This window comes from Pseudorasbora parva, chromosome 2, assembly GCF_024679245.1.
Source record: "Pseudorasbora parva isolate DD20220531a chromosome 2, ASM2467924v1, whole genome shotgun sequence".
Taxonomy (NCBI): domain Eukaryota; kingdom Metazoa; phylum Chordata; class Actinopteri; order Cypriniformes; family Gobionidae; genus Pseudorasbora; species Pseudorasbora parva.
This window is the reverse complement of record NC_090173.1, coordinates 60,925,926-60,938,324: the sequence shown is the minus strand read 5'-3', so window position 1 is coordinate 60,938,324 and position 12,399 is coordinate 60,925,926. Positions and strand designations below refer to the sequence as shown.

The 12,399-nt window shown below is 38.2% G+C and overlaps 1 protein-coding gene across 3 annotated transcripts; it reads right to left on the bottom strand.

Annotated features, from left to right (window-relative positions):
* Positions 1–2,857: 2,857 nt before the first annotated feature.
* Positions 2,858–11,892, bottom strand: LOC137047510 (zinc finger protein 271-like). Of its 3 annotated transcripts, XM_067425248.1 has the most exons (4): positions 11,764–11,811; positions 6,753–8,169; positions 3,314–3,391; positions 2,858–3,199 (listed from the first exon to the last, which is right to left on the bottom strand). In XM_067425248.1, exons 2-3 carry the CDS (start codon positions 8,162–8,164, stop codon positions 3,325–3,327), a joined length of 1,479 nt encoding a protein of 492 aa, XP_067281349.1. In that variant the 5' UTR covers positions 8,165–8,169; positions 11,764–11,811; the 3' UTR covers positions 2,858–3,199; positions 3,314–3,324. The 3 variants fall into 3 exon arrangements, 2 of the variants coding, with proteins under 2 accessions (XP_067281349.1, XP_067281358.1); XR_010899206.1 differs by lacking the exon at positions 6,753–8,169 and having other exon boundaries at positions 11,764–11,892; XM_067425257.1 differs by lacking the exons at positions 2,858–3,199; positions 3,314–3,391 and adding an exon at positions 4,787–6,525.
* Between the last annotated feature and the right edge of the window lie 507 nt (positions 11,893–12,399).

Here is a 12,399-nt window from a genome sequence, read left to right as displayed (position 1 = left end):
TGTAATTCGTTACAGCATTCATTTTCAACATATCCTCCTGGGACCCAGTAATAGACTTTTGTCCACTGTAGTGGACATTATATTTTAGTGAGTTTCTGTGACATCACACACGTCACAGTTTTGAGTCAGGATGTCCTTTATAGAGCATATTCAGGGCATTGCAAAGATACCAAATGTTTGGATGTTTCACCAGGACAACAACAAGGACAAAAATGGCTGACATTAATGTTTAGCACTCTTATGGAAATATGATAATATTTTGTAATTATAATTTAAATCTGATTAATTTTTTAATTGTTTGTTATAAATCAACATCTCAGGAAAATGCTATGGGGTTTCTAATCAAAATATTACTTTTTGTTGCAAAACAGGGCATTGATTTCATAAATGTCCACTGTAGAGAACACCAGGACATAAATCATGTTTATCAGGCATTTTGGAGACACAAACAGTAAATAGGGAAATAAATTACATAACAATATTCCTATGAAATATTACATATTATTATGAAAATGTTGCCAATTATTACTCCCCTTTATTACACTTCTTTTTTTTCATAACATGTTGCACCAAGAACAATATACCGATGCATTGTATTGAATGGGAAAATCCAAGTATGGCCATTTTACCCACATATTGCATAAAGTAAGATAGTATATCAAAGCATTCAGTTATATATTTTATAACATAGCTCAGAATCATCTTTAAAAAAAGAGTTTGTTTTAAAAAAATCCTGAAACTTAAAAATGTATTTGTGTATTAAAAATAAATCCCGTTGTTTTTGCCTATACATGCAATTTCATTTCATTAAATTTTATTAACAACTGAGTCCTGGTGTAAACTACAGAGGACATATCATAACATATGAATACAATATAATTTTCCAAAAAAATTATGTGTCCATTTGTTTCTTATGCTCTAAACAATCTAATGACATTAGAAAATTCAGGCTTAAAGCAGCCTGGTCAAGGCTTCAGTTTCAGTCAATCTCATGTCATTCTTGAGTACCTATAGAGTAGTATTGCATCCTTCATATCTCTGAAAAGTCTTTAGTTTTATTTTATTTGTAAAAGAAATATAGGCTGTACCGAGACTTTCAGGGAAAAAAACGAGCGGCTGGAGGCGTATCGTGTGGGCGGAGCTAAAGAATGACGAGCGCAAAGCGGTGACGTCCTCAAGCGTGGAGAAGAAAACGCTACCCTAAATAAACCATGGCTATCAATCAGATTAAACTAATAGATATATGATCCCTCTCAACCTGATTACAATTTCATTCAGTTTGGCCATTTTTATTCTGATTGAGGTGTTTATATGGAGCATTTTCATTCGGATTGGACTTTTAAACCGATTACAGTGCTCCATGTAAACACACCTTGTGTCAGACTTTATTGTGATTTATCTTTCTTTTCTTTTTACATGTTTGATTTTTAGAAATGTTTAAGGTCTGCATTATCTGTCTTACTAAGGAGGGACTTCTATTTTAACTATTGACATCAAAGACTTTTTACATCTTGTAAAAAGGGTCATTATAGGACCATAAGTCATTATTTAAAAAAATGAAAACAAACTTCCACAGATTTTTAAAATCCCTATTATCTCTTGAAACACATATGGCTACACATAACACGTTTGCTTTACTGGATGTTACTGGGTGAACAAACCATTTAAGTTTTTTTGTAAAAGCTCCCTTCATTTCTTATGTAGACATTTCATACTTGACAGAGGTTGTTTTTGCTTGCTTACTGACAGTTCAAAAATATTATTGCAGAGAAATGGCCATGCATATATAAACTCACCTAAAGAATTATTAGGAACACCATACTAATACTGTGTTTGACCCCCTTTTGGCCTTCAGAACTGCCTTAATTCTACATAGCATTGATTCAACAAGGTGCTGAAAGTATTCTTCAGAAATGTTGGCCCATATTGATAGGATAGCATCTTGCAGTTGATGGAGATGCACATCCAGGGCACGAAGCTCCCGTTCCACCACATCCCAAAGATGCTCTATTGGATTAAGATCTAATGACTGTGGGGGCCATTTTAGAACAGTGCAAATTGTCGCCTCTTTTTCCTATTTGTAGTGGAGATGAGTGGTACCCGGTGGGGTCTTCTGCTGTTGTAGCCCATCCGCCTCAAGGTTGTGTGTGTTGTGGCTTCACAAATGCTTTGCTGCATACCTTGGTTGTAACGAGTGGTTATTTCAGTCAAAGTTGCTCTTCTATCAGCTTGAATCAGTCGGCCCATTCTCCCGACCTCGAGCATCAACAAGGCATTTTCGCCGACAGGACTGCCGCATACTGGATGCTCTTCCCTTTTCACACCATTCTTTGTAAACCCTAGAAATGGTTGTGTGTGAAAATCCCAGTAACTGAGCAGATTGTGAAATACTCAGACCGGCCCGTCTGGCACCAACAACCATGCCACACTCAAAATTGCTTAAATCACCTTGCGTTCCCATTCTGACATTCAGTTTGGAGTTCAGGAGATTGTCTTGACCATGACCACACCCCTAAATGCATTGAAGAAACTGCCATGTGATTGGCTGATTAGATAATTGCATTAATGAGAAATTTAACAGGTGTTCCTAATAATCCTTTAGGTGAGTGTATTTTAAAGGGTATTTTAACATGCTATATTAAATGATCTGTGGGGTATTTTGAGCTGAAATCACACACACACACACACACACACACACACACACACACACACACACACACACACACCTGGGCCTTACATTACATCTTGTGAAAAGGGGCATAATAGGTCCCCTTTAATGGGCAGGTTGCCAAACCAAGAGAACATGCATGAGATCACTGTAACAAAAAAATAATAAAACAAGGGACATGAATGCAAATTGCATGACTAAAACTGATTTGTAATTATTATCCGAAGAACAATTAAGAGTTCTTAAAATAGTTTTAAATTAAATCCAATTTTAACTGAAAAATCATGACAAAATGACTACATTTTCATTATAGCATTTTCATCATCAGGGATAAATTGAGATTTCAGTAGACTGTCTGCAGAATGAGAAGGCAGGTGTGGTTACAGAGCGAAAGCCTGAGCTGCTTCTTCCCAGTGCGAACTCTCATGTAAATCTTGAGCCTTGATAGACGTGTTAAGTGTTTTTTATACTGAGGGCAGGGGACAGATTCTTTGGCTTCTGTTTTTCCTTTCTTGATCATGTCCTTCAGATCTAACAGAAATATTAAATCATGTGAGATTTCAAAAGAGACAAATGTAAAGTGAAAAGTGAAGCTCAAAGTCAAGATCATTGATGAGTTCAGTAGTCATTTTAATCCCATCAAACCTCTTTGTTCTTCAGTTTAATGATGTTTCAGGTTCTGGATCACTGGTGATCTCTCGATCCTCTCCTTCCAGGTGCTTTCTGTTAATTAAATATATATATTTTTTTAAATTTACAACAGACAAGATTAATATACAGTATTTTAGATTTCAATTTAACAGTTTGCCCTCGACGCTCTACAGATGCCTGTGTTGTTTACTCTGGCTTGAGATGCATTTGCCATTGCATAATTTACATTTATATTCTTATCTGTGAATGTTAGAAAATGCTTGTTTTTCCATTTTTCTGAAGGCGAGCAACTTCACAGAACTTCACTCTGTTCAACTTCACAGAAAAAGCCCCAGCACCTTATGGGTCCTGCACACTGTGCGATTTTTCAAAATCCTTTGCGAATGTCCCTTGTCAGACTGTACGAACATGATCGCCGTGTCACACTGTAAGATCTCATTTGACATTAATGTCAGACTGCACGATAGTGAAGGCGCGCTAAAAACGGACACGCGCAAGAAAACTCACCCGGAGTTCTTATCATCAATGAATGACGCGTTGGGTGACGGTGAGCTGCATTACACGCCGGACTGAAATGCTGGCTACAAATACATCTCTAGCTCTCGTTTGGGTCATAGTTTGTCTTGAAAAACGGAGATATTTGACTGTCGTCGTAGGAGAAGTCACACTGCAGGATTGTGTGCCAAATCTTCTGACACTGCCAGAATTTCGTCTGAGGTAAAATTTGATCGCAGCGCTCATTGATCGGCTGCCGGTGAACATGTCAAACTAACGATCAAAGACGTCAGATTTTAGCCTAGGATCAGAGGAATCTTTTAGTATTTGCTAAATTTGTCTCAGACGACCAAATCGTGGGCAAAATCGCACAGTGTGCACCCGGCTTTAAGCAGATGAAGGGCAAGAATTCTAACTAAAATATACATTTGTTGTTAGACCTTAAAATGTAGGCTTCAAATTCTACATTTAAAACAAGTAAATGTAATTTTATAAAAACAACTGTAACAGCCACAATGAGCAAAAGGACAGTGTCAGTTAAGAAACGAATGAATGAGGCATCTATATAGAGCTTTACTAGTATGTACTAATGTACAAAAGTGCTTTACAATCACCAGTAACAGCACCAGTTCCCTCACCACACACTAATGGTGTAAAGGTCATATTACTGAGGCTGCTCTCATCAGTTACAAATGATTTACTTTTATCATCTGCTCGTGGTTGTATCTCTCTATTAGTGTTACTCGATCTTAGTGCTGCATTCGATACTAGCGATCACAATATTTTGAAAACACTCAAGAATTATGTTGCCATTAAGCCTAGTTCACACTGCCCGATTTTTGCCCCGATTTTGAGTCGCCGACAGGTTGTGAAAATCGCCGACAAATACCCGAGATCACAGGCAAAATCGGTGCTCGTGCACGCGAGTGACATTCACGCAGTGTGAATAATCAAAAACGCGATCAGAGAGAATCGCCGACGCCGTTGAGATATTTGGCATGCTAAATATCTGGAGCTGTCAGCGATTGAAACTCCTGCTGTGTGAACAGCGTTCTGACTGAAAATTACATCAGCGATGACCGACAGCCAACGAGAGAGTGAGATACAGGGCAGCAGGAGGTTCAGGGAGGAGTTATAGAGCAGAATATCAGTATTTTAATAGATATATTTACAATTCTATCAAACAAAAACAAAGGCCAAACATTTGCACATCCAGCCGCAGCTGCAGCGTATACAAACTTGTTTATTTACCTCAAACTGTCTTAGCAGAACACAATCCTGGCTCCCTCTGTCTCTCCAACAATTTCTTTCGCCATAATCTTTTTTCTTTTTCTCCCCAAATCAGCGCACATACAATTTGAAGTAAACTTTGTGCAGTTTATCATTTTGATGACAATTCAAAGTCTCGCGCGGAGAACTCCAGTCTGACGCACGTGTGATCTCGCGTTGTTACATCGCAGGTGTAGTTGGGAAACGTAGTTTGCGCAACGGAGAGATAGGATGCGTCTCAATTAGCTCCCTAGTTCAGTTGTCAAACCATCGGTCAGTGTTAACACAGCAGTGACTGAATGATACCCCAGATAGTCATGCAGTGTGAAAAGAGCAGTGACCCGACGAGTTTGGAAATCGTGCAGTCTGAACTAGGCTTTAGTGGAACTGCATTGGCACGGTTTAAAATCATACTTTTCTGACCGTTATCAGTTTGTAGCAGTCCATGAAGAGAAGTCACACTGATCACAAGTTCTATATGGAGTACCGCAAGTTTTCGCTGTTATGTTGACGATCCTCAGCACTATATTTATTCACGCCCTGATGAAACTTACCAACTCACAAGATTAACAGAATGCATAGCTGATATAAAACATGGGTTGACTAGTAATTTCCTACAACCTTTTCATTATTGGAAAAAACCCTCTGCACAAAGTAACCAAGAATACTGTTTAACACTTCATGGCTGCTCTGTCAAGTCCTCGTCATCGGTTACGAACCTGGGTGTGCTTTTTTACCTTTACTGGGTGGTTGCCCTGTTCACTTTATAAACTCCAGCTGGTCCAAAATTCAGCAGCTAGATTTCAAACTAGAACCAGGAAGTATGACCGTATTAGCCCTGTAGCCCGTAGGTTCTGTCAACACTGTACTGGCTCCCTATTAAACATTGCATACATTTTAAAATCTTACTTATTACTTTCAAAGCACTAAATGGTTTAGCTCCCCAACAACCAGACATCCCATAACACCTGATGTACTACTTACATTATCAGAAGAATGGCATCTACACTAATTTTAGTCTCTCTGTTAATCCTGAGGTTTACTGCAGTCAGCTGGGTTGGATCCAGATCAGATGGTGGACCTGCACCTAAATAGGACCACAACCCTTTCCTGAAGTTTCAACAGAGATTGCTTGAACTAGAAGGCATTATCGATACGACAGCCAGTGGCACTGATCCTTAACAAACCCGACTCTGGCGTGATGACTCCAATCTTAAAACAGATGGAACTGGACAAATATTCTGAATGTTCCCATCCAATCTGACTTCTGACTTGTAACGTAGCCTGAATTATAATCATGCACTGTTTGTTCGTTGGTCAGAGGAGAATAGGCCCCCTGACTGATCCTGGTTTCTCCGAAGGTTTTCTCCTCCATTCGATCACCTGATGGAGTTTTGGTTCATTGCCATCGCCAGTGTAAAGTTGCTTTGAAACGATCTGTACTGTAAAAAGCACTATATAAATAAAGGTGACTTAAAAAGTAAAGCTGTCTATATTAGCTATTTTCGTCCATCAAAACTAGGACTGCAGATAAACAAACCGTAAACTGAGCAGCATTTGCTTACTATGTTGAATATCAATCAAGCCAATCACTTTCTTTATTTTTCTCAGCTCATTTTAAAATATTTGAGCGTTGGAATGCTCTGGTAAGATGATGTTCACAACTTACCGTGATCTCAGACTGCGGTGATGTGGTTTCTCCATTGCATGGATCCTCATGTGTATCTTCAGGTGATTTTTAACAGCGAAACTCTTTCTGCACTGATCACACGTGTGCGGCTTCTCTCTGTTGTGGATCTTCTCATGTGTTTTCAGATTTACTGACTGATTGAATCTCTTGTCACAGTATGAACACTTGTAAGGTTTTTCTCCAGTGTGAATTATCTGATGTTGTTTTAAATGGCTTGGCAAAATAAAAGTCTTATCACACTCAAAGCACATGTACTCTCTCAGACCAGTGTGTATTTTCTCATGTGTATGTAAAGTTTGCAGCAGTGAAAAACTCTTTCCACACACAGAACATGAATGTGGCTTCTCCTTCGTATGAACTGCCTGGTGTGTTTTCAGGACTGATGCCCTAAGAAATGTTTTGCCACATTGATCACATGTGAATGTCTTCTTTCCGATGTGGATCATCATGTGAACATCAAGATTTTGTTTGTGTAGGAAACTCTTTTCACACTGATCACACGTGAACGGCTTTTTTCCTGTGTGAATTTTCATGTGAACCTTAAGGTGTGCTGATCGGGTGAAATCCTTCCCACATTGATCGCATACATGTGGCTTCTCTCCAGTGTGGAATCTCATGTGAAACTCACAACTTTTTTTGCGTGTGAAACTCTTTCCACATTGATCACATTTGAATGGCTTCTCTCCGGTGTGGCCCCTCATGTGTGCTTTAAGGTTTGCTGATTTTTTGAAACTCTTCCCACATTGATCACACTTGAACGGCTTCTCTCCAGTATGAACTCTCATGTGACCATCAAGATTACGTTTGCTTGAGAAATAGTTTCCACACTGATCGCATACATGCGGCTTCACTCTGGTGTGGATCCTCATGTGCTCCGTGAGATGTGATTTTTGTGTGAAGCTCTTCCCACATTGGTCACACTTGAACGGCTTTTCTCCAGTATGAATTCTCATGTGGATGTCAAGATATTGTTTGCTTGAGAATCTCTTTTCACATTGATCACATGTGAACTGCTTAGTTCCAGTATGAACTATCATGTGAACATCAAGATGTTGTTTGGTTGAGAATCTCTTCCCACACTGATCACAAGTGAATGGCTTCTCTCCAGTGTGGATCCTCATGTGAATCTTTAGACCATGACTCCTTGAAAAAGTCTTCCCACATTGATCACATGTGAATGGCTTCTCTCCATTGTGAGCTCTCGTGTGAAGCTTAAGACTATGTTTCCTTGTAAAACTCTTTCCACACTGAGTGCAGGTTGTAAATATCTTGTCTCTTCTTGTCTTTAAAAATGTGTTTTTAGTCTTTGAATGACTCAAAGGTTTTTCTCCAGGTTTGACATGTTTCTCCTCCATTTCACTCAGTTCTTCACTGTCCTCTTTCTCTCCCATCAGGTCTGAAATGAATTACATTTTAAATATTTAGTACATTAAAACAACTCAAAAAGAGGAACATGAAGTGAAAGGACATAAAAGTGAGTGCAGATGTAACAGTAGATAACTGTTATCAAATATTATGATCAGGGGCATTTCCTCTGGGGAGGCAAGGGATGAATTGTCTCCTCAAAAACTGGATGAAAAATGTATTGATATTCCAAAAAAAAAAAAGACATTTAAAAAGGTGTAACCCCTTTGCGGCTGCGACGTGGCTACTGGAGCTGATCGTGGCCAATGTTTGTGTTCAATCCTCAAATAAAGATTCAAACTGTTATGAACCAGCGAATTGATCGATTCACTGATTCACAACCGTTTGAATCTTTATTTGAGGAATGAAAACATGGAAGAGAAGACAATGCTGAATAAAGTCGTCGTTTTTGTTACTTTTGGACCCAAATGTATTTGATACTTCAAGGGATTCTAATTAACCCACTGATGTCTCATATGGACTACTTTAGCCCCGTTTCCACTAAATTACCCAGAACAATTTGTACCAGGAACTTTTTTACAGGAACTTTTCTCCCCCCAGACCTGCAGCTGTCTGCGTTTCAACCGCGATAAAGTTCCGAGGAAGATTAGGCAAATTAGTCCGGTGATGTAGGACTGCACGCGACCGCTCCTCCAAGCCAGTGACGGACAGTAATCATTTTTGCAGACACTATAGCCACGTTTACACGCACACTTTTTTGTAATTCCGATTGAAAGATTTAGTGGACTGTTTACATGAGACGTTATCTAAACCGATCTGGTGTTTACATGTGATGACTTTCAATCGCAATCATTTTGTCGCATGCAGTTTGTCTGCCGCATCAAAAATGTCGCCGCTGTTTTCAACCGGCAGCTGGAATGTGTTAACTGTAGCCATAGCAACTCTTAACAGCCACCAGGACTAATACAGCATTATATAAGCTATTTATTTGTTGTAAAGTGTAATAATCGTCTCAGAAAAAAAATATTTCTTCTGTCAGACGCAGTTAAAGTAAAAACTGCCTGGGGCAATATACGCTGTGTCATTACTCCAACATTATCTTCATAACTTACCAAATAAAAAGTTTACTCCTCAGAAAAATGAACTCTCATCGCGCGCTGTCACGTCATGTAAGGACGCACACTTAAAAGTAATCGGTCAGGTCGTTTACATGGTGAAAAATAGACTGTAAAAAAATGAATAACGAGTATGGAAGAGATTCAAGCTGTGCTGCTTTTGCTGGTTATGTACAGGTTTACTAAAGAGGCTTTAGCTTGTAAGCATTGTAAAGCTAGATTTAAAATGATAATGTATATTATTATCAGCCATTACGGACATTGAACGTGAGATGGCCGAGATGAACGCGCGCCATCAGACAGAGCAAGACTGATATTTACTGAACGTAGAACGAACCTCGCAAAAGACTTTTAAAAATGCTGGTTGAAATAAAATGGTGCGTGAGCTCAACCAATCAGCATGTTCAGCGCCCATGTCCCGCACTCGAAAGTTCCTGAACTTTGAAAATAGATAATCCACTCATGCCAGCGCGCTCCACAATTCACTCTTAAATGTGAAATGTTTGATTTAAAAGTAGCGGTTTCAAGCTTCTTTAGACGTATGTTTCATGTTTGTCATGTGATAAGTATTCACTGAGTTTCAGATTCTCTCGCAGACAGAGAATGTTGCGAGAATGTTTCGTTTTTTTTATTGCGCGCATATATGCACATAGGCGCCGCAAAGGCATTTAAAAGTTATTTTACGCCAAAGCAAAGTATGATCAAGAACACGAGTGTGTGTGTTGGAGAGACGCACACAAAAAGAACTATAAGAATCTAAGATAGACTACTGATTTTAGTTGGTCTAAATCATGGGCGACCAACTAAAATGGTTTAAATCAATTCCATTTGTAGTCTTCAGGAATTTAAAAAAGCTCAGTTTTTCTCTCTGTATTGGGCATAAGATTAGTAGCCTAATGAATATGTGCATGTTGTGAATTAATTTGATAAACATAGTTACCTTTCTTGGAAGCCTTCAATAAATTAACATGGCTACGAAAATGATTCATAAAACAAATATCAGTTTTCAAATTTACTTTCTTCACTGACGAAAATTGAAAAAACGATATCAGTCGCTGACATAGTTTTTAAGCTATTGTTATCTAACTTTTTGGCCTTAGAACATCTTAAAATGCACATATGTAGATCATAGAAATCAATTTTCTCAGGGGTGCATGCCCCTGAACCCCCCTACCTATCTCACATTAGGAATCTCAGTGATTAAAAAACTGTGCCTTTATTACGATTAAGGGATATAGGCCCTACAATATAATCATACAGAATAAGGCCTTAATATTTCATTTATAAGTAATAAACAACTGAAATCCTAATATAGAATTGGACCCTAAAATAAAGTGTTCCCATTTTTTCCATACTCTCACTGGGGGCTGAGCCTCCCTTGTGCAGCCCAGGGGCCCGTCGTAATAGCCTGCACAGGAGGCCCGTCACGCCACTGGATTACACAAATTTTTTTTTTTGAGTTAATGACGACAAGTCTTATTTACTTATTTTGAATTTTGAGTTATCCGCTGCCAAAAATGAGTCCATGTCTATATGAAATCCCAAATTGATTATACTCATTGTGATTAAAATGTGGTTTCCCGAGCAATAATTGTTTGTTGAGCTCCAATTATGGATGTCAGTACATTTGTATATGCCAACAATGGTAGAAATGTAATTAATTTAAGAATTAATTACGTTACCCAGGAATGAGTTTCATGGGGAAAAAGATCCGATTCACCAAAAAAATGGTTATTTTTTTAATGTGTACGTGTCATTGCATTATATACCCAACACTCTAATAAGTATAGAAAGTCCTGAAATTGAAACTTTTGCCAGTTTTTTTTTCTTCACATTTTAAATCCTTATCCGTCATTCACCCATAAGTGCTCCATTAAAATATAATACAGTAATTTACCATGAAATGACATAACACAATACAAAAACACAACACTTAGATAAATAACTACCATAATATATCCAAATGAATTAATTCGAGCTCACCTTTAATAACTACATTCAATATAATAAAGTAATTATTACATCTTAACATGTTAGTTTTGTACAGAAAGACGATGATCATAACACCTTTAAAAATAAAGAGCAGTACCACTAAGCAATTTTTCCAGTTTCAAAATGAACATTTATGTACAGATTTTTAAGTGGCTCATTATATTCCTAATGTAAAGTATTCAGCAGTTTGAGCATTTCAAGGATATAAAGGAACTAACACGTTTTAAAATATCAGCACAGAGATGGATTTCAATCAATTCCCAGATCTCAAACTTTGAATTGACTTGACATTTAGTAACAGTTCCCATTCAAACATCGAAACACACATGCACGCGCACGCACGCACGCGCGCACACAATCGCTCAGGTCTGAATGAACTCAACACGTTCCTCTCTTGCTCGCTGCACTTAATGGTTATTTCAGGAGGAAGACGCCCTTTGAGAACAACACAGAAATGAGCCTGTCACTTCATCAAACTGTGTGAAGTGTGTGTGATTGTGTGTAGATGTGAGAAATACCGTGAACTGCTCGCCTCACCGGCTCTTCTTCTTTATTGACAGCTTGTACTCTCACACACAGCTTTGGCGCTGTATTTCTTCTTCTTGTGTTTTTATTGGCGTTTAGCAAACGTTTCAGGTGCATTACCGCCACCCATTGATCTGGAGTATGGACTAATGATCTATATAAACACCCAAATTATAAGGACAACATTTTCATTGATATATATATCCGAATTAATTAAAATTCTCACATTCTATTCATAAATCCAAATGAAGTTTCCAACCTGCAGATGTTTTAAACTTCTCTCTCTTGAATACTTCTGGCAATGTAATAAAACATGATCCACTGCTCTCCACAATATTGACGCTTCCCATCATAATGTTTTCCAGTCACGTAGAGAGAACTGTTTAGCCCAGTATGCCCATAACCTCCTCTTCTTTTTGATTTTGTCCTCCAGACCCTGTACTCCCAACTAATGGATTGTTTTTTTTAACAGATATTATCCTTTACTTTCTTTGTTCCATTGATTCTGCGCTGCCACATCTTTTTTATTTGTCCTTTCATCACCACTTTAGCTTCTGACTTACTAGTATAAACATTAATGTTCTTATTCCCACTCTTTAAAGCCCATTTTGCTGCTTTATCTGCCTTTT

What these genes read in the sequence shown, in the direction of transcription:
- LOC137047510 (XM_067425248.1), bottom strand. Translation starts at nt 8,164, where the DNA reads ATGGGAGAGAAAGAGGACAGTGAAGAACTGAGTGAAATGGAGGAGAAA. An exon ending in CACCGCAGTCTGAGATCACG is followed by an intron (nt 3,392 to 6,752) that starts GTAAGTTGTGAA and finishes TTTAATTAACAG; the next exon opens with AAAGCACCTGGAAGGAGAGG.